At 37.2% G+C, this 23,065-nt stretch overlaps 2 protein-coding genes across 3 annotated transcripts in view; one reads left to right on the top strand and one right to left on the bottom strand.

Annotated features, from left to right (window-relative positions):
* The window catches only part of Amd1 (adenosylmethionine decarboxylase 1), a 530,556-nt gene that overhangs the window by 62,037 nt on the left and 445,454 nt on the right, over nucleotides 1-23,065 (bottom strand). The gene's annotated exons all lie outside the window — the stretch shown is intronic.
* The window catches only part of Cdk19 (cyclin dependent kinase 19), a 159,031-nt gene continuing 142,456 nt past the window's right edge, over nucleotides 6,491-23,065 (top strand). For both annotated transcript variants that reach the window (XM_076858353.2, XM_076858356.2), the window contains exon 1: nucleotides 6,491-6,670. In XM_076858353.2, the coding sequence (XP_076714468.1) occupies nucleotides 6,543-6,670 (128 nt within the window). In that variant the 5' untranslated portion in view covers nucleotides 6,491-6,542. The remainder of the gene's footprint in view (nucleotides 6,671-23,065) is intronic.

Genomic DNA, 23,065 nt, shown 5'->3' on the forward strand with positions numbered 1-23,065 from the left:
TCCTATCTTCCTCTCTTCTTTATTAGGTGAGCTCCTATCTTTTCCCATATATAGTTTATTTATTTAAAAGGAAACATCTCATGGATCAAAATTCAGAGAGGCATGCATGTAGTAAAATTATATTGCCTACCACTGCATTTCAAGTATACAGTTCTCTTTCACTGAGCAGTTTCTTGAAACTTTTTAGAGATAAATGTATACATATACAGTGTACTTTTTTCTTATAAAATGTTGCATATTATGTATACTCTTCTGTTCTTTTTTTCCTGCTTAAATGTATATTTGAGTTTTTTTTATACCGGTACATAAATAATTTCCTCATTGTTCATGTCTACAGAAAATCAGATAGCAAGATGGGATTAGACATGCAGGAGATTACTGGAGGAAATGCCTGTGAGGGAAGATGGAAAGGGAGCTGGGGGAACCATCAGATTATGATGTAGATTTGATCTCTGTGAAGAAGAGAGGGAAGGAAAGAGATTGGGCAGGAAGTTACTCAGACTGTAGCACAATTTCAGGAAAGTTTCAGCCAGGGGATACAGGGAATCTTCAAGCAAAGTTCATCAGAATCCTTTTTTCTTACAAGAATGGGCCTGTTTTAACATCCTTGTTATGCTCAGTCATGCTAGGAACAATCATTGGAAGGATGGCCTTAGTACAAATGCAGTGGTAGATTCTCTTGCAGAAGGAAATCTTAGAGTACTATTTTTACATTACTTTTAAGGTTACAAAATAAACAATCCACTGATGGGTATGTTATGATTTATTTACCCAGTGCCCTCCTGAATGAATTTGTGTGTGTGTGTGTGTGTGTGTGTGTGTGTGCGCGCGCGCGCGCGCGCGCGTGTGTGTGTGCTGGAGATTGAACTCAGGGCTGATGAACATTTTTGTTGTTTCCAGTCCTTTCCTATTACAAACAGCATGATATCATCTTGCACATGTTAATTTTACAAGTTGGGTGCCTGGAAGAAAAAAACAGGTGCCCAGTGAAGTGGACTCTAAGATAGATATTAACATGTTGTCAGTTAGGAAGTGTTCTTGTGATCAATATCTGTTAGAAGGGAAAGGAAGAAAGCAAGCAGGATTGGGGAAATTGAGAAGCTGATGTGCATATATTCTTTATATTTTTTAATATCTTTACTTATTTATTTAATGTGGGGCTGAGGATCGAACCCAAGGCCTTGCACGCACTAGACGAGTGCTCTACCTCTGAGCCACAACCCCAGCCCCCCTCTTTCTTTCTTTTTTAATGTGATTTTTTCAGTTGCAGATGGACACAATACCTTTATTTTATTTTTTTTTTAATTAAAAAAATTTTTTTGTAGTTGTAGATGGACAGCATCTTTATTTTGTTTATTTTTATGTGGTGCTGAGGATCGAACCCAGTGCCTCACATGTGCAAGGCAAATACTCTGCCACTGAGCCCCAGCCCCAGCCCTGCAATGTATTCTTTATTTTTTCATTTTTTTTTTTTAGTTGTAGCTGGACACAACACCTTTATTTTATTTATTTATTTTTATGTGGTGCTGATGATGGAACCCAGCGCCTTGCACGTGCCGGTTGAGCACTCTACCGCTGAGCCACAACCCCAGCTCCTACAATGTATTCTTAATGATGGCCTTGGTTTACTTCCAAGGAGTTCAGAATATCCAGTGTGGTGTGAGAGATCTGAATTTTTATATCTCCGCATTGATAGTCATTGGATGTAGGGTTACTCTAGGAAAACGACAAGATCCTAGACCAATACAATTCCAGAAGAGTGCTGACAGTGTAGGGCTATAGCAGCAGTCTGAGCCCCAGGGTGCTTAACCACAGAGCCATTTCCCCAGCCCTATTTATTTATTTATTTATTTATTTATATTTTGAGACACAGTCTTGCTTGTTTAGGGCTTTCCTTAGTTGCTGAGGCTGGCCTTGAATTGGAATCCTCTTGCTGTAGCCTCCCAAATTGCTGGGATTATAGTTGATGAGATTACGAATGTACAACACAACTCCTGGCAGATACTTTTGTTCTAAAGAGCTCCTGGGATTTTCATAACATCCTAAACAAGGAGTATGACTGTAGGGTAAATCCTAGGCAGTACTGCTGAGTCTTATAATACATACCTTTTTTTTTTTTTAAATTTTAAATTTTTGTTGTAAATAGACACAATACCTTTATTTTATTTATTTCTTTTTTTATGTGGTGCTGAGGATCTAACCCAGTGCCTCACACGTGTAAGGCAAGTGTTCTGCCACTGAGCCGCAACCCCAGCCCCAAACATATACCTTTGAAATTTATTTTTTGGGTACCAGAGATTCAACCCAGGGGTGCTCAAATGCTGAGCCACATTCACAGTCCTTTTTATGTTTCATTTTGAGACAGGGTCTTGCTAAATTGCCAAGGGACTTGCTAAATTGCTGAGGCTGGCCTTGAACTTGTGATCCTCTTGCCTCAGCCTCTGAAGTTGCTTGGATTACAGGTGTGTACCATCTAACTGGGCTCTGATTTCTTTCCTGATGCCCTATGGACACTTCAATGTCAATATGCCCCACCAAATTCATCATGTTTATTTCAAAAAAATTGCTCTTATTCAGTATTCCCTAGTTTTCCAAAATTTGTACCATACCGCTGAAGTAAAAAACCTTGAAGCCATCTTGGATTCTTCCCTCTTCCTTAACACTACTTTTAATTAATCATCAAGTTCTGTTGAATTTTATTTCTAAATAATTCCAATATCTGACTTTTCTCATAACCACCACTGCTATTCCATAGTTCATATCTCTTTCTTTAACCAGTATTAATGTGATAGCTTTTCACTCTTATTAGCTGCTAAGTGGGAAAGCCATCTTACAAAGAACCAGCCAAGGTCACCAGGCCACTCTGACACAATCTTTGAGGCACTTAGAGTAAATTTGGCTCATTGTAAATATTAAAATGAGCATACCCAGAAGCATTTACAACCACCATTTTTCTTCTCTTTTTGTCATACTGAGAATTGAACATAAGGGGTGTTCTACCACTGAGCTACATCCCCAGCAGTTCCCCCATTCCTTTTAAAAGTTGAGACAGGGTCTTGCTGAATTTCCCAGGCTGACCTTGAATTTGCTATCCTCCTGCCTACAGTCTCCTGAGTAGTTGGGAATATATACAAGTACTGCAGCAACTGGCCATATATTTTCTTTTCTTTTTTTTTTTTAAATTTGTAGTTGTGTATGGACAGCATGCCTTTGTTTATTTTTATGTGGTGCCAAGACTCAAATTCAGTGCCTCACATGTTAGGCAAGCACTCTGCCACTGAGCTCCCAGTCCCACACTTTTCCTTTTTTTTTCTTTGCATCTTTTCTTTTTAAACATGTGCTCAATGATCTTCAGCTGAGCACGTTCAGAAATGGGTCTGTCATGGCTCCTTTTTAAAACTACAGCCTTAAACTAAGCATGCCCAGAAATTTACACTTTAAACTGAGCATGCACAGATATGTGCCTGCCTCTGCATGTACTTTTCTGAATGAACATGGGATAATCTCCCTGAATAAAATCCCCATGCATCTGTCCCTCAGGGAGAGTATAACTTTGCAATAACCCTTGTGCTCTCTTTATTTGCTGTAACAAATTTTTCTCCATTCTTTTATATCCTGGTTGTATTTTTGGCTTTGTACTAAGATGCAAACCCACTGGATTCAGTTACATTCTTACCTTCCTCCAACCTATTCTGAATACTGTTGTCAGAAGGATTTTTTTTGAACAAGCAAAACTGGTTATGTTTCTCCTCAGCACAAAATTCTTTCCCATTGCAAATAGAATGATGAAATCTAAAACTGCTACAATAACTCTTCATAGTTGACCTTTGCTTATCTGTCTAGTCTTTTCTTATCTATTCCTTTTCCTTGACTTAATCTGTAATATTTAGACAGGGTGCATTTCTCAGAATATATATTATAATGTGTATACACACACACACACACACACACACACACACTGTTCTACTTGAAAGTTTCCTGCTCTCTCCCCCATTGGCCCTTCAAGTAAGATCCTATTACTTGTGAATTTACCTCTTCATGAAATCTACTCTGACTCACCTAGAACTCAACCTGTCAAATTTTATTTTTTTATTCACATCTTTTTAAATATTTATTTTTTATTTTTAGGTGGACATAATATCTTTATTTTATTTTTATGTGGTGATGAGGATCAAACCCAGTACCTCACACGTGCCAGGCAAGCATGTTACCACTTGAGCCATATCCCCAGCCCCACACAGCTTATTTTTAACTTGCTTGCATGTTTATTTAGTAGTTTTAGTTGACTGATGGAAAAAGACCATTTTTTTTCCTGCTATCTCCAGCACATATCATCATCCCTATCAAGACAGCAACTCAGATTCTTGACTGAAGATAACTTCAAGATTTGAGGTTTCTCAGGAAGGGGCTGTTGTAGTTAAAAATCCTGACTCCTTCATTCTAGTTTCCAAGATGCTTTGAAAACCTATCAGGTAGTTAATTTTTTTAAAATGATAGTTTATTTTCCTATCATTTCAGGTAGAATTGACCATACTGCCTTCATTCTCCTGATTGTTGCATATGCCCTATCTTAACACCAATCACGTTTAAGTCTGTATCTTAAGCATCTGAGATAATAGGCATGCCATTGAAAGGAAAAATGACTTCCTTCTCCCCTTCTATGTTGTTTGGTCTGTGAATTAAATTGACCTGGTTAACAGGAAAACAACCCAGGCTGGCCCTGAACTCCTGGGTTCAAGAGATTCTCCTGTTGCAGCCTCCCAAGTCGCTGAGACATCAGGCTGTCAGCCATGCCTGTGCAAAAGAACAAATTTAATTATATATGGAGTTCCACCAAATGAGACTCAAGGGCTAGCCGAGTGAAGCTTATGTAACATCCTGACTTACAGAAAGGAATCGGGACTTGGAGTTTTGGGGGATAGTGGAGGCAAATTAAAGAAAGACGAGGGGAGGAAGTGAAAGGTGAATAAGAGTTGTCTTGTTTTGAAGATAGTCTCTTGGATGACAAAAGTTGCCTAGGAATAGCTGTCTTCCTAATACAGATACCTTTATTAATGAAGGTTTCTTTTATAGATGTATATTTCGCTTTACAAAAGGGTTGTTTTGTATTTTAGGCAGTGGAAGGGAGCTGACGAGCTTTTCTTGTGTTGGTTGGTTCTCAAGGTTTTTAGCTCAAAATAATCAATATGCCAGAGGGGCATATTTTAGCAAGGCACAATCTGGTCTCCTAAAGTCATGTTTTGGTGTAGTATATCCTGAGTCCCAACACTATAATGAGTCAATGCTCACCCTGATTAAAGGCACTTTCTGAAACATTCCAGGATAATTTCCCAATTATGAACAGACGGCAAAAAAACCTTCACAAAAAACTTTAAGACAAAATGATTGCTTTAAAAATGCTGTATCTTCCAGACACTTTAATTGTCCTTAGACAGATGGCTAAACCTTGGCTACGGGAAACGCATATGCTAGGAGAAAACCCACTAAAACGCTAAGAAAAGGATGATTGGCTGCTGGGGCTCAGAAATTACATGTTCCCCTCAGACAAACACAAGAACTAGGAAACCGCTGAACATTCAGGTTTTGAAATACGATTTTTGCACCGCAAAGAAAAAAATATTAACCTATCAGGAAGAACCCAGCAATTCCAATTACCAATCAACAGCGGGAAAGAAGCCAAAGCCTAAGGATACCCACGCACCAAAGAGACGTCATTCTTTAGTCTCCACCAATGAGTGGCTGGTTGGGGGCGGAGCAATAGGCGGACCAACTGCAGTAGAAAATAAACAATCCTCAGCACATTCTCTTAACCATAGTGTCTGCATCTCAAGCCACTGGAGCAAACTCCCGGGCAAGGCAGTTAGATGCTTTCCACTCTTCTCCTCGCTTAGGAACGGTTAGAACAGGAATATCTTCTTTTTAGTAGAGCCAGGGCGTTCTTTACATCCGCTCCCACAGGCTCGCAAAAACCTCACCTTAACTTTTCGCTTTTTACCTTTACAGGAACTGTGAATCCAGCGCTACCTGGGGTAGGGGCGGCGCCAGTGCGCAGGCGTGCATGCCTTGTGGGGGCGAGGCTGTGGAAGCCCAAGGAAACCTGGGAGCTGTATTTCTCCAGCCGGAGAAAATTCCACCGCTCCTAAGGCCTCGGGGACTACGTTTCCCAGGAGCCTCCGCGATCTTGGGGCGGGCGGGCTGGTTCGTTAATGAGTTGGAGGAAGCCGCAGCGCGGCCCACCAGGTTCCAAAACAAGGAAATGAAGGGGGGAGGCGGGACTGGGGGTGCCTGCGGGAGCCGCCGCCGCCGAGGAGGAGGAGGAGGAGGAGGAGGTGGTGGTGGAGGAGGAGGAGGTGGTGGTGGCTGCCGCGGCCGCCAAGGAGTCCCTTGCTGAACGCGGACCGCGGAGTGGCGGGCGGCGCGCGCGCGCGCGTGCCCGAGAGGTGGCTGTTGGAGAAGTGGAGCGGCGGTCGCGGGGGGAGGAGGAGGAGGGACTGAGCGGCGGCGGCCCCCGCGTCCCGGTGCCTCTATGGGGGAAGCAGACAATGGATTATGATTTCAAGGCGAAGCTGGCGGCGGAGCGGGAGCGGGTGGAGGATTTGTTTGAGTACGAAGGGTGCAAAGTGGGACGCGGCACCTACGGGCACGTCTACAAGGCGAGGCGGAAAGATGGGTAAGAGCACGGGCGGGGGGAGTGGGCTCGCCCTGGATGCGGCTGGGCGGGATGGGTGGGTCGGAGCTCTGTCGGGCCGAGCCAGAGGGGCGAGGCTGAGGTGGTCGCGGGGCCGAGTCCAGGGGCTGACTCTGAGGGACACCTTTCTGCCCGCCCCCGCGCGGCCCGTCGCGCCCCTCGAACTCCCGCAGCGCAACCCAGTCCGGGGCGTCGGTCCCGTCGCGGTGTACGCCCACCGCTTGTTGTGAACTGGCTGCGGGACATGAGTTGGGACCTCCGTTGGAGGTGGAGTTTGTGGGGTCTGGTCTCTTGGGGAGACGCCGAGGGCTCTGCTGATGAGTTGCCGCTCTGGCCCTGGGGTAGTGACGGTCGTCGTGGAACTTCCAATCGGCTGAGCGCTTCCCGGGGGCGGCGGTTTGAAACCTCGCCTGGGAGTCCGTCGGGCGGACGAGCGCTGGGGTCCTAGTGGGCCCTCGGGTCTGACTCCTGGGCACCCCCAGCCCCGGCCCCTGAGCACAGTTTCTCCGGTGCCTGTCATATACCTGGCTACTTCTCGAGCCCTCTTCTGCCCCCAATTTCGCAGTCTTACGTTCTGAATTCTGCATCTTCCTCCGCAAGGTGGGACCTCCTGTTTTTTTTTTTTTTTTTTTTTTCCCAGCGTTAACTTTAGAGTTCTCTAAGGCTTTGATGCCTTCCTCCTCCTTTCCCCCTTGGGTGTCTTAGGTATTTTGAGGTCCTACACTCCATCCTCTACCAATGATTGCGTGCTAAGGTTTATCGAGGACCTTGATTATCAACGGAGTGACAGCTGGGCCTGAACCTTTGTTTTCCTGGGAGTTGAGGGAGAACTATAGGAAACCCCTTGGGAAGCTTCTTCTGATCGTTGTCTTAGAAGCTAAAACAAGCTAGATAATATATTGAGATCGCCTATTCGTCCTGGAGGGCGAATGCTCTCCTACAGCCGGACAGGTGGAACCAGCTCCCTGCTTGGGAAGTCTAGGCTTAAACCAACTGTCACCTCTGTCCCATTCTGGCAGGAATTCTCCTCCCCCAGGGTTGGGAAGCCCTGGAAAATCTGCTAGTCCCTCTTAGACTCTTAAGACTGTCCGACTTGTAGGAAAGAGAGAGTTTTTAGAATTATAACAGAACGTTTTTGAATAAACGAATTTTTAGCCACAATGACATCAGTAAGATCTGGAGTGCTACTTATCTTTCTGCATGCACTATTGTAATTCGATATGGTTGCTTTGAAAACTCTGGGATCAAAGTATATAGGTGGTGTGTGAACTAATTTCATAAAAGGAACAACAAAATACAACCTTATAGGTGTACTATAAAGTACCATGGAAATTACAAAGTATTATTTGAACTTAAAGGATTATTATTCTTGCATATAATTTTTTTTCTCTTGTAGTAACTACACAGGCCAGTACCACTCAGTTGTTTTTCATAAGTCATTTAATTACCAGGTGTTCCAGAATGCACATCACCTAATGTAAGACACTATAATTGACTTGTACTTTGTTTTTGGAATATCCACTCTACTTGTTATACTGGTGTTTCTGTGGGAATCTTATTAGATATTTGGGGAACGTGCATCCATTTTTACTGTTTGGACATTGTCCTAATAATGTAATTCAGAGGTGGTTTTTTTCCCCTCATATTCCTTAGGTTAACTTTGTAATGTGCTTTATATTGAATTTTTTAAATGTATTTTTTGTTAAAGTAGCTCTCTTTCAGCCGGCAACTTTTGAGAAAAGTTTTAAAAAATTCTGCTTCTGATTTGCATTTGAATAGTATGGGCTTACAACAAAACCCAATGTAATTCCTGCTTCTGTTTGTTATTTTTGAATATTTCTCCCTCTAATAAAATTCTTGATTCGAATACACCCCCTTCTTGAGTGAAATTTGTTAACTAGGATTAATAAAGTTTCTTTTGCATAAGATTGTGAACCTTGAAACCAGATTTAAATTTTTTTTTTTTTTTTAACCACCATTACAATCTGAAAGCATTAGTTCAATAAAAATCCTTCCCTCCTTTGGATCTAGGGTCTGGTTGAGATTTGTCACTTTATAGAAAATACCCACATCTTTTGTGGGTTAGTAGGAGGATTAGTTTTATGTTCCTTGACAATCAGCAATTTTCAAGAACAAAGTTTTTCTTGATGGTTTTAAACTGAGACACAGATTTACATAGTAAGGAATTTTACAGGGCAGGGGTTGTGGCTTTATGGTAGAGCACTTGCCTAGCAAGTGTGAGGTACTGGGTTTGAGTCTCAGTACCACATATAAATAAGTAAAGGTTTATCAACAACTAATACAATTTTTTTTAAAAAAAGAACTTTATACTCTGATCATGGGAAATTACAGTTTAGCTCTTCCCAGATTTTATTTTTGTTTGCTCAGAAAAATATTGGTATTTTAGGAAGTAAGAGAGGGTATGTTAAAGGTAGTGAAAAATGTATGTTAAATCATTCAGGTATGTAATATATAACAAAGTCTTTAGAAAGGAAATTGGAAGAAATAACAAAAATCAGTAGAAAAGCCTCTGCCTATAGTTTATACTGTAGTTTACAAAACCTTAGAATGTTGTTTTCTTTGAAATAGGACTTTAATTTAGGCTATATTAAATTTTCAACAGACTGTAAATGTTAAGACAAAAATCTGAGTTCTCATTTAAATTTTTTTGTGGAGTGTCATGATGTTTCCACACATGTATATATTGTGTAATATTTAATTCAGGGTGAATATACCATCTCATATTTGTCATTTCTTTGTGGTGAAAACATTCAGAATCCTTTTTTATAGCTTATTTGAAATACAGTACATTGTTGTTCTCTAGTTACCTTTTTATGTAATAAAACATCAGAATTTATTTCTTCTAGGAGTTTTTCACCTTTAATAAAAATGTTATTTGTTTACTTTTTTGTTTTGAAGGGTCTTGGTGCCTTTTTAAAAAATCAGGCTTAAAAGTTGTTATCAATGCTGGATAATTGATAACAGAGCCTTGAATCCAGAGCCTTGCTTATGCTAAGAATGCACTTTACCATTGAGCTATATAACAACCCAGCCTTGAAAGTTATTCTTGAAGAGAAACGAGTTCACAGAGTATTTCTAAACTTGTTAGTATGAGTATGAATTAATAAAATAGTTTCTCTTCATTAGTAAAAAGTCCCAGATAACAATTAGGGTTACAAATCTCAAGGCTATATTTCTCCAATTTGAAACATTTTTTATTTTGATTGATAAAAGGAATATTGTTAAGGCCCGATGTTAAGAGGTTCAGAAAAACATGGCTCCGTAGCAGAGTATTAACATCTGAAAACTGTTGTATCCAACAATGGCTGTTTAACTTCACAGACATTCAGTTAGTCTATTGAATCACCGCAATAAAAGAATGTTCCATTTTGGATCTGTTTTTGAAAGATGCATAGTAATTAAAAGTAAAATGGTTGACAGAGATATCCAACAGTTCCAGTTTGGCCTTAGGGTTTCAAATGAGTAATTGGTGACTGGATACTTTAATGTGTTATGAAATCCTTTACAAATTTAGTAAGTACCTGTAGATACATATGGCAAATGATAGGTCCCATAGTATCTGTTTTGATGGGTATTTCACAATTGGTTTTAGTTAGAATAGATCATTTTATATGTATTTTTTATTGGTGATCTCCTGAAGGTTAAAAATATTTCAGTATGATCATAGCATATTAGGATTTGCAAGAGTTTGAGATAGAGTTCAACTTCCTCTTTTTATAGAAGAGAGACCTGGAGCTTTGAGAAGTTAATTGTAATGCCATTGTCTCATAATAAAGATGAAACTAGTAATAAAGATCTCTGAGTTCTTGTGGTTTCCAGTGTGTTTTTCTTCCTAATATAGGTAGAAAACTAAAAAAAGACTATTGCCACTAGTCTTGATAATTCTTATTGTACAAACTTTTTCCATGCAAAAATTATATCTATACCAAAAAATATGGAAAAGGGAAAATATCACATTAAAAGGGACATTTTATTTATTTCGGTGTTATTTTTATTGGTTCTTTTCATATTTAACATTTGGATTCATTTTTGAAATAATTATAAAAGCATGGAATTTAATTTGCTCTAATTCATTCCCCAGTACTTCTCTCTTCCCTCCTGTCCCCCGTCTCCCCCCCCCCCATTCCTAAATGGTACATTTTATAAAAGAAGTGCAAGAGGCAGAGCACTTGCCTAGCTTGTGCAAGCCCCTGCATTTAATCCCTAGCCCTGCCAGAAAGAGAGTGTATAGGTCAACAGATTCTATTACGTGTAGCTGTTTCTCTTCATCATCACTGTAACTAATTTTGACCATTCTTGGTGTCTGCCTTTAATCTTTCCTTACTATAGTCCAAGATCCAAGTTGCTGCCAGTGTCACTTTCCCGCAAAATAAAATTAGTCGTATCTCTTTTCGGAAAATTGTACATTTCCTATAGTTTATATTATTCAGTCTTAATAGTTTGGCTTCTAAAGACATTTGCATTCATATCTTGAAAGTGCAGTGCTTTTATACTTACTGTGAATGCATCCAAACCCTATACTTCTGTAGCATATAATTGCTCATATTTTCTGTCTTCTTTCATGTTTAATTTTCTTTGTTCTATTCAAACTAGAATGGTATTGCTGTATTATTCCTCCTTTTCCATTTCCCTTACCCTCACAAACTTGGCAAACTCCTGCTCACACTTCAGTACCCAACTGAAATAGCTTTTCTTCTAGAGCCTTCCTTATTCATTTAGTGTGTTTCTTAGATATGCTTCTATCCCTCTGTATTCTTATGTGTTTAATATTACAATAATGACATTAATATCTTTCATGATTGATTAACTCATTTTTCTGTCTCCAGTGCTTTCTACAGGACTGGCCATGTAACACACTATCAGAAATTATATGGAATTTTAAAATATTAAAATATGTCCTAAACTAGTAAGCATGCTTCACTGATCTTAAAAGCAACCAAAATTATTTTTAAAAATAGTCTATTTTCTTAAAAAGCCAAATTTTTAGTAGTAGTTTTGAGAGCTTGAAATATGGTGGTGTTACATGAGATAAGTGGTTAAATGTATTTGTATAGCACTAACTAGGCCTAAGGTGTTTTTTCTAAGAAATGATATGGTGCTTTTCAAGAAAGTTTCTTTTAATGGATATTGATGAGGAAAATAGGTAAATTATTTATTTATTATTATTATTTTTTAGTTGTAGATGGACACAGTACCTTTATTTTATTTGTTTATTTTTATGTGGTGCCAGGGATCGAACCCAGTGCTTCATGTATGCTATGCAAGCACTCTACCACCAAGCCACAATCCTGTCCTTTTTTTTTTTTTTTTTTTTTTTAGTTTCAGGTAACACAATATTTTTATGTGGTACCGAGGATTGAACCCAGTGCCTCATGCATGCTAGGCGAGCACTCTACCACTGAGCCACAACCCCAGCACCTGGCCCTCTTTTTTAAAAATATTGAACATTTTTTTCTCTTTAGGTCAGCTCTTTTAGAATTCCTAGGTTTTAGTAATATAGCTCTTTGCTTTTATTTATTTAAAAAAATATTTTATTTTAGTTGTAGTTGGACACAATACCTTTATTTTATTTTTATGTGGTACTGAGGATCGAACCCAGGGCCTCGCACGTGCTAGACGAACACTCTACCGCTGAGCCACAACTCCAGCCCAGGCTCTTTGCTTTTAGATTTTATTAATCTTCTCTGTGCTTTTAATAGATATTTTGCAGAAATGCTTAGAAAATGTGAGCATTCAAATATGTTTTAGGAAAAAACATGATAAGGAATTTATGATAAAAATGGTATCTTTAACACTTAATAAATGAAGTGGACACTAGTTTCTATTTAATTAGTTTGTCATCTTTGCAATGTAAACTTTCCAAATCTATTTTTTAAAAACATTTATTTATTTTTGCATTATGATTCTTAATACACCATTATATCATAATTTATCATATCTCTGATTATATATAAGGTATGTTGACACCAAATTCACATCTTCATACATGTATTTTGTATAGTGATAAGGGTCTCTTTTCATCATTCATGCTATTCCCCTTCTCCTTCCCTTTCCCTCCCACCCCTGTTCCCTATCTAGAGATAATCTTCCTCCCTTGCTCTCCCTCCCAACCTCATTTTGAGTCACCCCCCTTACATCAGAGAAGACATTTGGCATTTGTTTTTTTGGGATTGGCTAACTTCATTTAGCATAATCTTCTCTAATGCCGTCCATTTCCCTGCAAATGCCATGATGTTATTCTTTTTTATTGCTGAGTAATATTCCATTGTGTATAAATGCCACATTTTTTTAATCCATTCATCCACTAAAGGACATCTAGGTTGGCTCCACAGTTTAGCTATTGTGAATTGTACTGCTATAAACATTGATGTGGCTATGTCTCTGTAATATGCTGTTTTTAGGTCCTTTGGGTATAGTCTGAGAAGAGGAATAGCTGGGTCAAATGGTGGTTCCATTCCCAGTTTTCCAAGGAATCTCCATACTGCTTTCCAAATTGGCTGTACCAATTCCAAATCTATTTTTTTTTTTTTTTTAAAGAAGAGAGATTTATTTTTTTTTAGCTTTCGGCAGACACAACATTTTTTGTTTGTATGTGGTGCTGAGGACCGAACCCCGGGCCACACGCATACCAGGCGAGCGGCTTGAGCCACATCCCCAGCCCTCCAAATCTATTTTTGAGGCCTAAGGAATTTGTTTTTTTTTTCCAGAAAATTTTGAGGTGGGCGTGGTGGCACATGCCTGTAATCCCAGTGGCTCAGAAGGCTGAGATAGGAGAAAAGTGAGGCACTAAGCAACTCATTGAGACCCTGTCTCTAAATAAAATACAAAAACAGGCTGGGAATGTGGCTCAGTGGTTGAGTGCCCCTGAATTCAGTCCCTGGTACCAAAACAACAACAACAACAAACCAAAAATCAAAAACAAAAAACGAAGCCAGCCTCAGCAATTTTTTGAGACCCTCTCAAAATAAAGAATATAAAGATATAAAGGGTGGGGGATATGGCTTAGTGGTTGAGTGCCTGGGTTCAGTCCCTAGTATCAGGAAAAACAACAAAAACAAGTTTTTTTTTTTGATTGTTAGAAGCAGTATGGAGCAAACTTTCTGTACAAAGGGCAGATAGTAAATATTTTAGGCTTTGTGGGTCATACTGTCTCTGCATTTAATTCAGAATTGAGCCTGAAATAGCTATTGATAAACCAGTATGTGATGAATAACTAATTTGCAAAGAATCAAAGATATTTGATTACTTTTTTGAAAAAGTTTTTGTAAAATAAAGTGTGTGTACTTAGTTAAGTAATACATGCAAGTGCCTGAAAAGATACACAGTGTAACAAGTCTTTCCTTTCCAAGCCACTCTTCCCTTTCTAGAGGCAGCAATGTTTGGTTGACCTCTAAAAAGGATTTTCTGGTGTATATCAAATATGGCAAATGCTAGAATACTGTACATATCTCTTTTAAATGTAACTTGAAGATCATTACATATTTTATGTATGGAGATACCTTGTTCCTCTTAGTTTTATTGCATTCCATTTTTTTGACTTGGTGATTTATTTAACAATCCTGCATGATAGACATTTAGGCTCTTTTCAGTCTTTTGGCAATGATAATACTGCAATGAATATCTTAGTGTAGTATTTTGTGCATGTTAATATATCTATAAGTTAAATTCATAGAAATTGTTTACCTTTGGAAGTAATGAATTGAAATTAATTGCTAATATGGCAGTGTACAAGATATAAATCCTCAAATACTGGAGATGAGGGGGTAGCTGAGAATATGGAAAAGAAATGTTAAGGCTTTAAAAATAATAAATGGAGAGTTGTAAGTAATTTGTTTGCTATAGGAAGTGCAAGTTACTTTCCCTTGTTATTTATTGTTCAGCAGCATGGGAAAAGCAAGCCTCTGAATTTTGGAGAGTAGGTCTATGGCAAGGTTTTTAAATACAATGGATACCAATGTTGATGAATTTATTGTGTAATATATTTTTGAGGTTGATATGCTAAATAAATAAGATGTGATGTTAAATTGTGAGTTTGCTGTGACAAATGCTGTGACAAAAGTATAGTGAGGGTTAGTAGACATCAGTATAGAAGATTTTAAAACAGTATATTACACTTTCAGATTTTCTTGGTGGTAAACTTTTAGAAGTATTTGGTTTTTAATAAACTCATGTGTTTTAAAAGATATATTTGATTGTTATCTTGTAATGTGACTGCATGATATTAATACTACTTTAGGATTTTAAAGGGACAAGAAACGTTTTAATGTTTTAAATAATATGGCCATTTAAAAAAATAGTATTTTAGATCTACAACCATAAGGAAGTAGCTGACAAAGCTATTTAAGGATTTTTGTCCATTTATAAATAACTTATAGTCCAACACTTCCTGTAATAGCTGTTTTGAGTGGGCACTGTGCAAGATAAAAGAGAGTCTCAAGAGAGATGACAGGATGTAATTCAGGATACAGTGTGCAGCAGTAGGTTTTTTATTGAGGATTTGAATTCTTATCCAGAAGTGAGTGATGGGTGAAAGAGAAAGAAAAACCTTTAAAGCCTTCCAAAAACTGGTGTCCATATGAAATATCTTTTTTTTTTTTACTTCTTTTAAAATATTTTTTTTAGTTGTAGATGGACACAATACCTTTTATTTTATTTATTTATTTTTATATGATGCTGAGGATTGAACCCAGGGTCTCGCACAAGCTAGGCGAGCACTTTATCACTGAGCTACCAGCCCAGCCCCCATATGAAATACTTTTAATTAAAACAATTTTTTTTTTTTTTTGGCAGTGTTGGGAATCAAACAAATGCCGTGAGTCTTGTAAAGGAAAAATGTACCATCACAGAGATTTTAAACCTGTTGTGTTTGTGTATTTTCTATTTGAAAACATTATTTAAGGGCCCAGGATATAGCTCAGTTGTAGAGCTGCTTGCCTAGCATAAGACCCTGTGTTGTATCCCCAGCACCTGCAAAAGAGGCTGGGGGTGGGGGGGTTAACACCACCAAAAGGGAAGGGATAAAGAAAACTAACCTTTGTGAAAAGCAACTGCAATTGCTTATCAACTTTACTGGTGACCTTATTTGACAGTATTAATGAAAATAACTTTCCGGGGCTGGGGATGTGGCTCAAGCGGTAGCGCGCTCGCCTGGCATGCGTGCGGCCCGGGTTCCATCCTCAGCACCATATACAAACAAATGTTGTGTCTGCCAAAAAGAAACCTAAAAAATAAATATTAAAATTTTCTCTCTCTCTCTCTCTCTCTCTCTTTGAAAAGAAAAGAAAATAACTTTCCTACAGAAGGGCATAACTAACCACTTGGAAAGTAAAAGTTTTACATTAGTTTTCCAGCAACCATGGACTTACCTTTCTGTCCAAATGTAGCTATCTATAAATACCTGCAGCAGTTTGCCAGATTGGGTTTTGATTTGTGGTAACAGAATAAAAAGTGAACTGAACCACTTGGTAATTAAATCTATTCCCTAACCATGTTCAGCTTAGTGACTGAGATCATCCACAACAAAACCTCATTGAAATAATTTGTGTGTGTGTGTGTGTGTGTTTGGTGCTGGATATTAAACCCAGGGCTTCATGCATAGTGGGCAAGGGCTCTACCATTGAGTTACACCACAAGCCTAAATTAAAAAAAAAAAAAAAAAAAGTAACAGGAGTATACTGTGTTATATATAATGATAAAAGTATAGCAAATAAACAAGTAACGGTCATTATGATAAAATATATACTACATGTAATTTGTATGTGCTCTACTTTTATATGACAGCACAGTAAGTTTATTTACATCAGCATTGCCATAAATTTGAGTAATTTGTTGTGCTTTCTGTGATGTCGCTAGGTAATAGGAAGTTTTCAGCTCTATTATAATCTTATGGAACCACTAATACATATGGTCTATCATTTATTGAAATGTCATATAGCACATGACTAATTTGATCTTGTGTAGCTTATAAAATGAGAATTGTGCTGGGTGCAGTGGTGCATGCCTATAATCCCAATGGCTCCAGAGGCTGAGGCAGGAGGATGGTGAGTTCAAAGCCAGGCTCAGTAATTTAGTGAGGCCCTAAGCAATTTATTTATGTTTAAATAAAATATAAAAAAAGACTGGGGATGTGGCTCAGTGGCTAAGCGCTCCTGGATTAAAAAAAAAAAAATACTGGGTGCACACTCATAATCCCACTACAGGGGAAGCTGAAACAGAGGATCCCAAGTTCAAGGCCAGCTGGGCAATTAAGCAAACCCTGACTAAAACGTAAAAAGGGTTAAGAGATATGATTCAGTGATAGAGTACCCCTGGTTTTAATCCCCAGTGCCACAAAAACAAAAACTCTCCAAACCCAGAAGTTTATTAACTTTAGTTTCTCCATAATCTGCTGATCTTTGTAGTGTATTTGTATTAAAGTGGAAATATTTTATTTTCATGCTACTTTATGCATGTTAAAAAGCTTCAACACTATAATTATACTTAAAATGCAAAGTAAAAGCCTTCTTTCTTACTTTCCATGCCCAAGCTTTCTTATCAGAGATAATCAGTGTTAATCATGTGAGTTTTAAGTTTTATTGGGTCTTACATTTTTTTGAGTAATGCTGGGGATTAAACCCAGAGCTTTGTGCATGGCAGGCAGGTGCTTCATCACTGAGCTACAGCACAAGTTCTTAACACTAATTTTAATTGATATCCACTTAATTCTTTGTGTGTGTGTGTGTGTGTGTGTGTGTGTGTGTGTAGTGTTGGGGGATTGAAGCCAGGGCCTTGTTCTAGCATTGAGCTATATCCCCAGCTCGAATTCTTTTTGTTGGTTTATCAACTTTAGATAGTTTCTTTTGATTTTCCATTAGAAAAATTGAGCAGTTTTGTGAAATCTCACTGTGTCTTATTTTCCTTCAAATTGATTATTTTTATATATTTTTTTTCTGGTAAAACTTTTATGACTTTAAGATATAAACTTAAATTTCTTTTTCTTAATATTATCTCTGTTCTTCTGAAAATGAAGGTTAAAGTATACATCTTTCCTATTCTTTGTCTGCCAATTTTAAAATAAATTTGGGGGATAGCTCAGTGGTAGGTTGCATGCTTAGGATACTCAAGACCCTAGGTTCAACTATCCCCCACCAAAAGAATTTTTATAGTATCCTGGTTTATTCAGTGGTTTTTGTCCATGAGTTGATTCTAAAAGATGAACATTGGAAACCATTCACCAACATTAAAATATTATGATTTTTTTTAACTGAAGTGAGTTAATTTTTTGAAGCCTATGGAGTAAGAAATGTAATCTTGAGTATTAAATAAGTGCTGCTTGAAACAATGGCCTAGATAGGCCTAATGAATGACCTTAATTTTTTTGTTCTTTCCCTATTTTTGCTATTAGTTTTTAGTTTACTATTATTTTGCTTCTAGTATTAAACTAATACAAAAAAGTACATGTATAATAGCATAAATTGATGTGAACATACTTTATATACAGAGATATGAAAAATTGTGCTCTATATGTGTAATAAGGATTGTAATGCATTCCACTGTTGTGTATTTTAAAAAATAATAAAATCAATACACAATCTGTCAAAAAATCATGTATGCAAAAATAAAAACATTAGTTATCTCTGGGAAAAAATAAACTTTGTTATTAGTTTTTTTTTATATTCCATCCCATGTGTGATTTTTCTTTGATAATTTTTTGGGGGGTGGGTATTGGGGATGTTTTTTAAAGTAGCTTTTCCATGTAAGAACTGTGGATTCAGAGTTCTTGGCTGCCCTCATCCCTGAACTGGCAGGTTGCACCCAGGGGCACTTCACTACTACATCCTCTTCCTTTTTATTTTTTATTTTTGAGACTGGGTCTCCCTAAGTTGCTCAGGCTGGCCTTGAACTTGCAGTCCTCCTGCCTCAGCTTCCTGAGTTGCTGGAATTACAGGCATGTGCCACTGCGCCTGACTATTTTCAGAGTTCTTATGTACCTAATAATGTATTTTGTCCTCATACTTGGTTGATAGTTTGGTTGTATTTGGAATTATTAGTAAGAATTATTATTAGAGTTACTAATATTAATAATTTTTATTTGAACCCTAATCTATTGCTTTGTGTTTTCTAGAATTTCTTAGATTTCCTTATTTGAAATTTGTTTTTTTCCTTCTAGATTTTTTACTTTCTCTGCATTCTAAGATTTCACAAGAGCATGTCCAGAAGATGTAGGTCTTTAAGTTAATCTGGCTTTGTTTCCTGTGTCTTTTTTTTTTTTTTTTTTAAAGAGAGAGTGAGAGAGGAGAGAGAGACAGAGAGAATTTTTTAATATTTATTTTTTTTTTTTAGTTATCGGGGGACACAACATCTTTCTTTGTACGTGGTGCTGAGAATGGAACCTGGGCCGCACGCATGCCAGGCGAGTGCGCTACCACTTGAGCCACATCCCCAGTCCCCTTTTTTTTTTTTTTTTTTTTTTTTTTTTAGAGAGAGAGAGAGAGAGAGAGAGAGAGAGATAGAGAGAATTTTTTTTTATTTTTTAGTTTTCGGTGGACACAACATCTTTGTTTGTTTGTGGTGCTGAGGATCTAACCGGCCACACGCATGCCGGGCGAGCACGCTACCGCTTGAGCCACATCCCCAGCCCCTGTTTCCTGTGTCTTATTTAAAAAATATTTTTAGTTGTAGTTGGACATAGTATCTTTATTTAATTTATTTATTTACTTAATGTGGTGTTGAGAATTGAACCCAGTGCCTCACACACACACACTAGGCAAGCACTCTACCCCTGAGCCACAATCCCAGCCCTGTCTCCTGTGTCTTTAATGCATTATTTTTTCATTTGAATACATAGCCTTTGTATATTAATTTGAACTTCAGAGGTTAGAAAATGGTATTCAGTAGCTTCAGTCTCACTCTTACCTCATCTTCTACTCCTTTACTCTCCTAATTCCAATCCTTTTAACTCCTCAGGGATCTTTTGCTGGGTCCTTTCTTTCATCTTTAGTTTTGGGAAATTTTTATTTCCTATTATTTATTTAATTATTTTCTCTTGTAAATTACGCTCATCTTTTCTTCTTAAGGTATGCCTGTTAACAAATAACTCTCTCTTCCTTGTCAATATCATTCTCAATATTTCTCAACTCCCTTAGCCCCTTTACATTCTGGGGGGGGGGTTCCCTTATTTAATATTAATTTTCTGGGTTACCAATTTGGTTTTCAGTGGAGGCAGTGATTGATTGATTGATTGATTGATTGATTTAGAATGACCTGAATTCAGGAGTCTGCCTGAATTTAGCAGTGTATTGGCTTAATAACACAGTAAATTTCCTATTAATATTTAGATTGTTTCTAGTGTTTTGTCATTATAAATAATTATTAAGTAAATTTTGTATTCACTGGAGGCTGTTTTTAACTTTTCCTTAGTAATTTTTAAAAATCCAAAGTGCTAGACCAAGATAATGGAAACATTTTTACTTATTTTACTATGTGTATATCTTCTATTTTAAAATAATAAAACATTCTGTTGTGTATGTGTAACTTTTATTTTTAGAAGGAAAGCACAAAAGTTGCTTTCAAGCTTCTGTGCCTGTAGTCCAAGCCACTTGGGAGACTAAGGCAGGAGGAGTGAGGCCAGCCTAGGCAACATAGAGACCCCCATCTAAAAAATGAAATCATTGAATAAATATCATTTTAAAAAATTGTTTAATTTAGTGAGTTTTAATACATTTGCAGTGTTGTGCACCTATTATCACGATTTAGTTGTAGAACATGTGCATCACCTCCAAACTAAATCCTAAATTTACAGGGTTACTATTCTGTTTCCCCTCCTTCCCTCCAGGATCTGGAAACCACTCTCCTTTCTGTGTGTTTGCCTTTTCTGGGTATTTCATATGAGTGGAATCACAATATAGGCATTCTGTGACTGGTTTATTTAAACTAGCATAATTTCATTCCTTTTTATGAATGAATAACATTCTATTGTATAGCTATTTCACATTTTGTTTATGTGTGTATCTGCTGATCAACATTTGTGTTCCTTCAGTTTTTTGGCTCTTGTGATAATGCTTCAGTGAACACGTGTGTTCATGTTTTTGTTTGAACATATGTTTTCATCTGTTTTGAGTATATACCTAGGAAGTGAAATTACTGAGTCATATGGTAATTCCATATTTAACTTTTTGAGGAACTAACAAAATATTTTCTATAATGGCTGCTCTATTTTATATTCCCACCTACAGTATGTGTTCCAGTTCTCCACATCTTTCCTAACAATTGTTATTTGCTTTCTTTTTTAAAATCATAGCTATTCTGGTGGAAGTGTGGGTGTGTGCAGGGGTGGGGTGGGGTGTGGATTGAACCCAGGCGTGCATAACAACTGAGCAACATCCCCAGCACTTTTTTTTTTTGTGTTTTATTTAGACATTGAGTTGCTTAGGGCATCACTAAGTTGCTGAGGCTGGCTTTGAACTCTCCATCCTTCTGCCTCAGCCTCCCGAGCTGCTGGGATTACAGGTGTGTGCCACTGTTGGAAATGGTGTACTTATTGTGGTTTTCATTTGTATTTTTCTATTGGTATATGATGTTGAACATCTTTTCACGTACTTAGTGTCCATTTATCTGCTTTGAAGAGATTTCTGTACAAGTTCTTTGTTTTTAAGTTGAATTATCTTTTTGTTAATATTTCAAAACAATTTATTTTTTTACTATAAAAGTAGTATTATAAAAAGATTATTCTCTTTGGTATATAATGCTTTTCTCACTTAACCTCAGCACTGAGGTTTCCTAGGGCACCACAATATATTCACATGGGGTACTATCAACATTTTGGATTTTTTGAGAGAAATGGAGAATCTGTAAGAACTACTCATTTGAAGTAGTTTACAGCTTTGATATTAGGTTGTGCTTCTTTTCTTTTGATGATGTCATATTTTTAGAACCTGAATTTTTAAGATTGCTGTGATAAAAATTAAGTAATGTGCAAAACTAATGTGAAGTTGGAAATGACAGTGGCAAGGTTATTTAATTCTAAGATTTTAGAAACTGTGCATCCCCTTGAGCAATTATGGTTATTTAAGAGTGAAACAAAAATATCATGTCTTATTTTGGTTTATGTGTATTTTATTTTTAAATTATTGTTGCTTGGATATACATTCTTAAATTGCCTTATTAATAAATTGAATTATTATGTATTTTTTTGATTAGGGTGCTGTGAACAAATCACTAAGATCCTAAGGGTACCATGACTGAGTTTGAGATCCTCTGACCTTAAATAGAGTTAATGTTTATCCATATTATTAAATTTTCCTTCAAAAGCTTGATATTCAATGGCTGTCTGTATCTTCTGTGATATGGATATGTAGTACTTAATACTTTCTACTTGTTGGTCATTTAAAGTTTTTTTGTAGTATTTTGATTATATTTAGCATTATATTTAGTTATATTTAATAGATGTTCTTGTCTCTATATCTTGGTCCATATGTCTGATTCTAATAATTGTCTTATAAATTGATTTATGATGTCAAAGAGTGTTAGTTGTTTTAAGGCTCCTTGTATATATTTTTTAATTTCATTTATAGTTCATTCCCATCCACTAACAAAATATATAAAAGTGGCTCTTATCTCAGTTCTTTATCACAGTTGATACATGAAATAGCTTCTGTTTCCCTCAGATAGGAATTACAACTGTTGACTATGCTTTCCTTAAAGCTGAGCTAAAGATATGAGCAGCCTTACAATTTACATCTCTCTTTAGCTCCTAGGGACAGTAGTTCATGGTATAGATACCTCTCCCAAACATGCTGTACCAGTTTTATAGTTGGCAAATAGTTTTTTGATATATACTTATGTAATCTTTTCATCTATGTTTTTGATTTTATGTTAAAGATATGTTCAGAAATATAATTAGTCAGGAAGTTTTCTAGTGATAAATGACATCCCGAGTTATATTTTGATGTAGAAATTGTTAACAGCATTTAAAATAATTGCAAATTTACTGGAAAACAGAGTTAATCTAGCTGTCCTTTTAAAACCTGGAAAAAACACACACTAAGTTGCTTATAGTATGTGGACCTGTCATTTGGCTTCATGCAATAGAAAAACTGATCAAGATCTTAAATAAGAGAGATAATGCTAGACTGGTATAGTCACTCAAAGATATTACCAGGTGTCTACCTCTCTCCCTCCATCCTGTGGTTTTTGTATTCATGATCCCAAATGATTGTTGCACCTCCATGTGTTGCTTCTACATTCTGGACAGGAAGAAGGGGGAAGAGGCAAAGGGGACTGTGCCTTCTCTCCCTCGGAAGGCAAGGAAAAAACCAATTTTGAATGACTTTTAGAAAAGCTAGTTAATAATAGTCTCAACCACGATGTGAAACAAAG

This window comes from Callospermophilus lateralis, chromosome 6 (assembly GCF_048772815.1).
Source record: "Callospermophilus lateralis isolate mCalLat2 chromosome 6, mCalLat2.hap1, whole genome shotgun sequence".
Taxonomy (NCBI): domain Eukaryota; kingdom Metazoa; phylum Chordata; class Mammalia; order Rodentia; family Sciuridae; genus Callospermophilus; species Callospermophilus lateralis.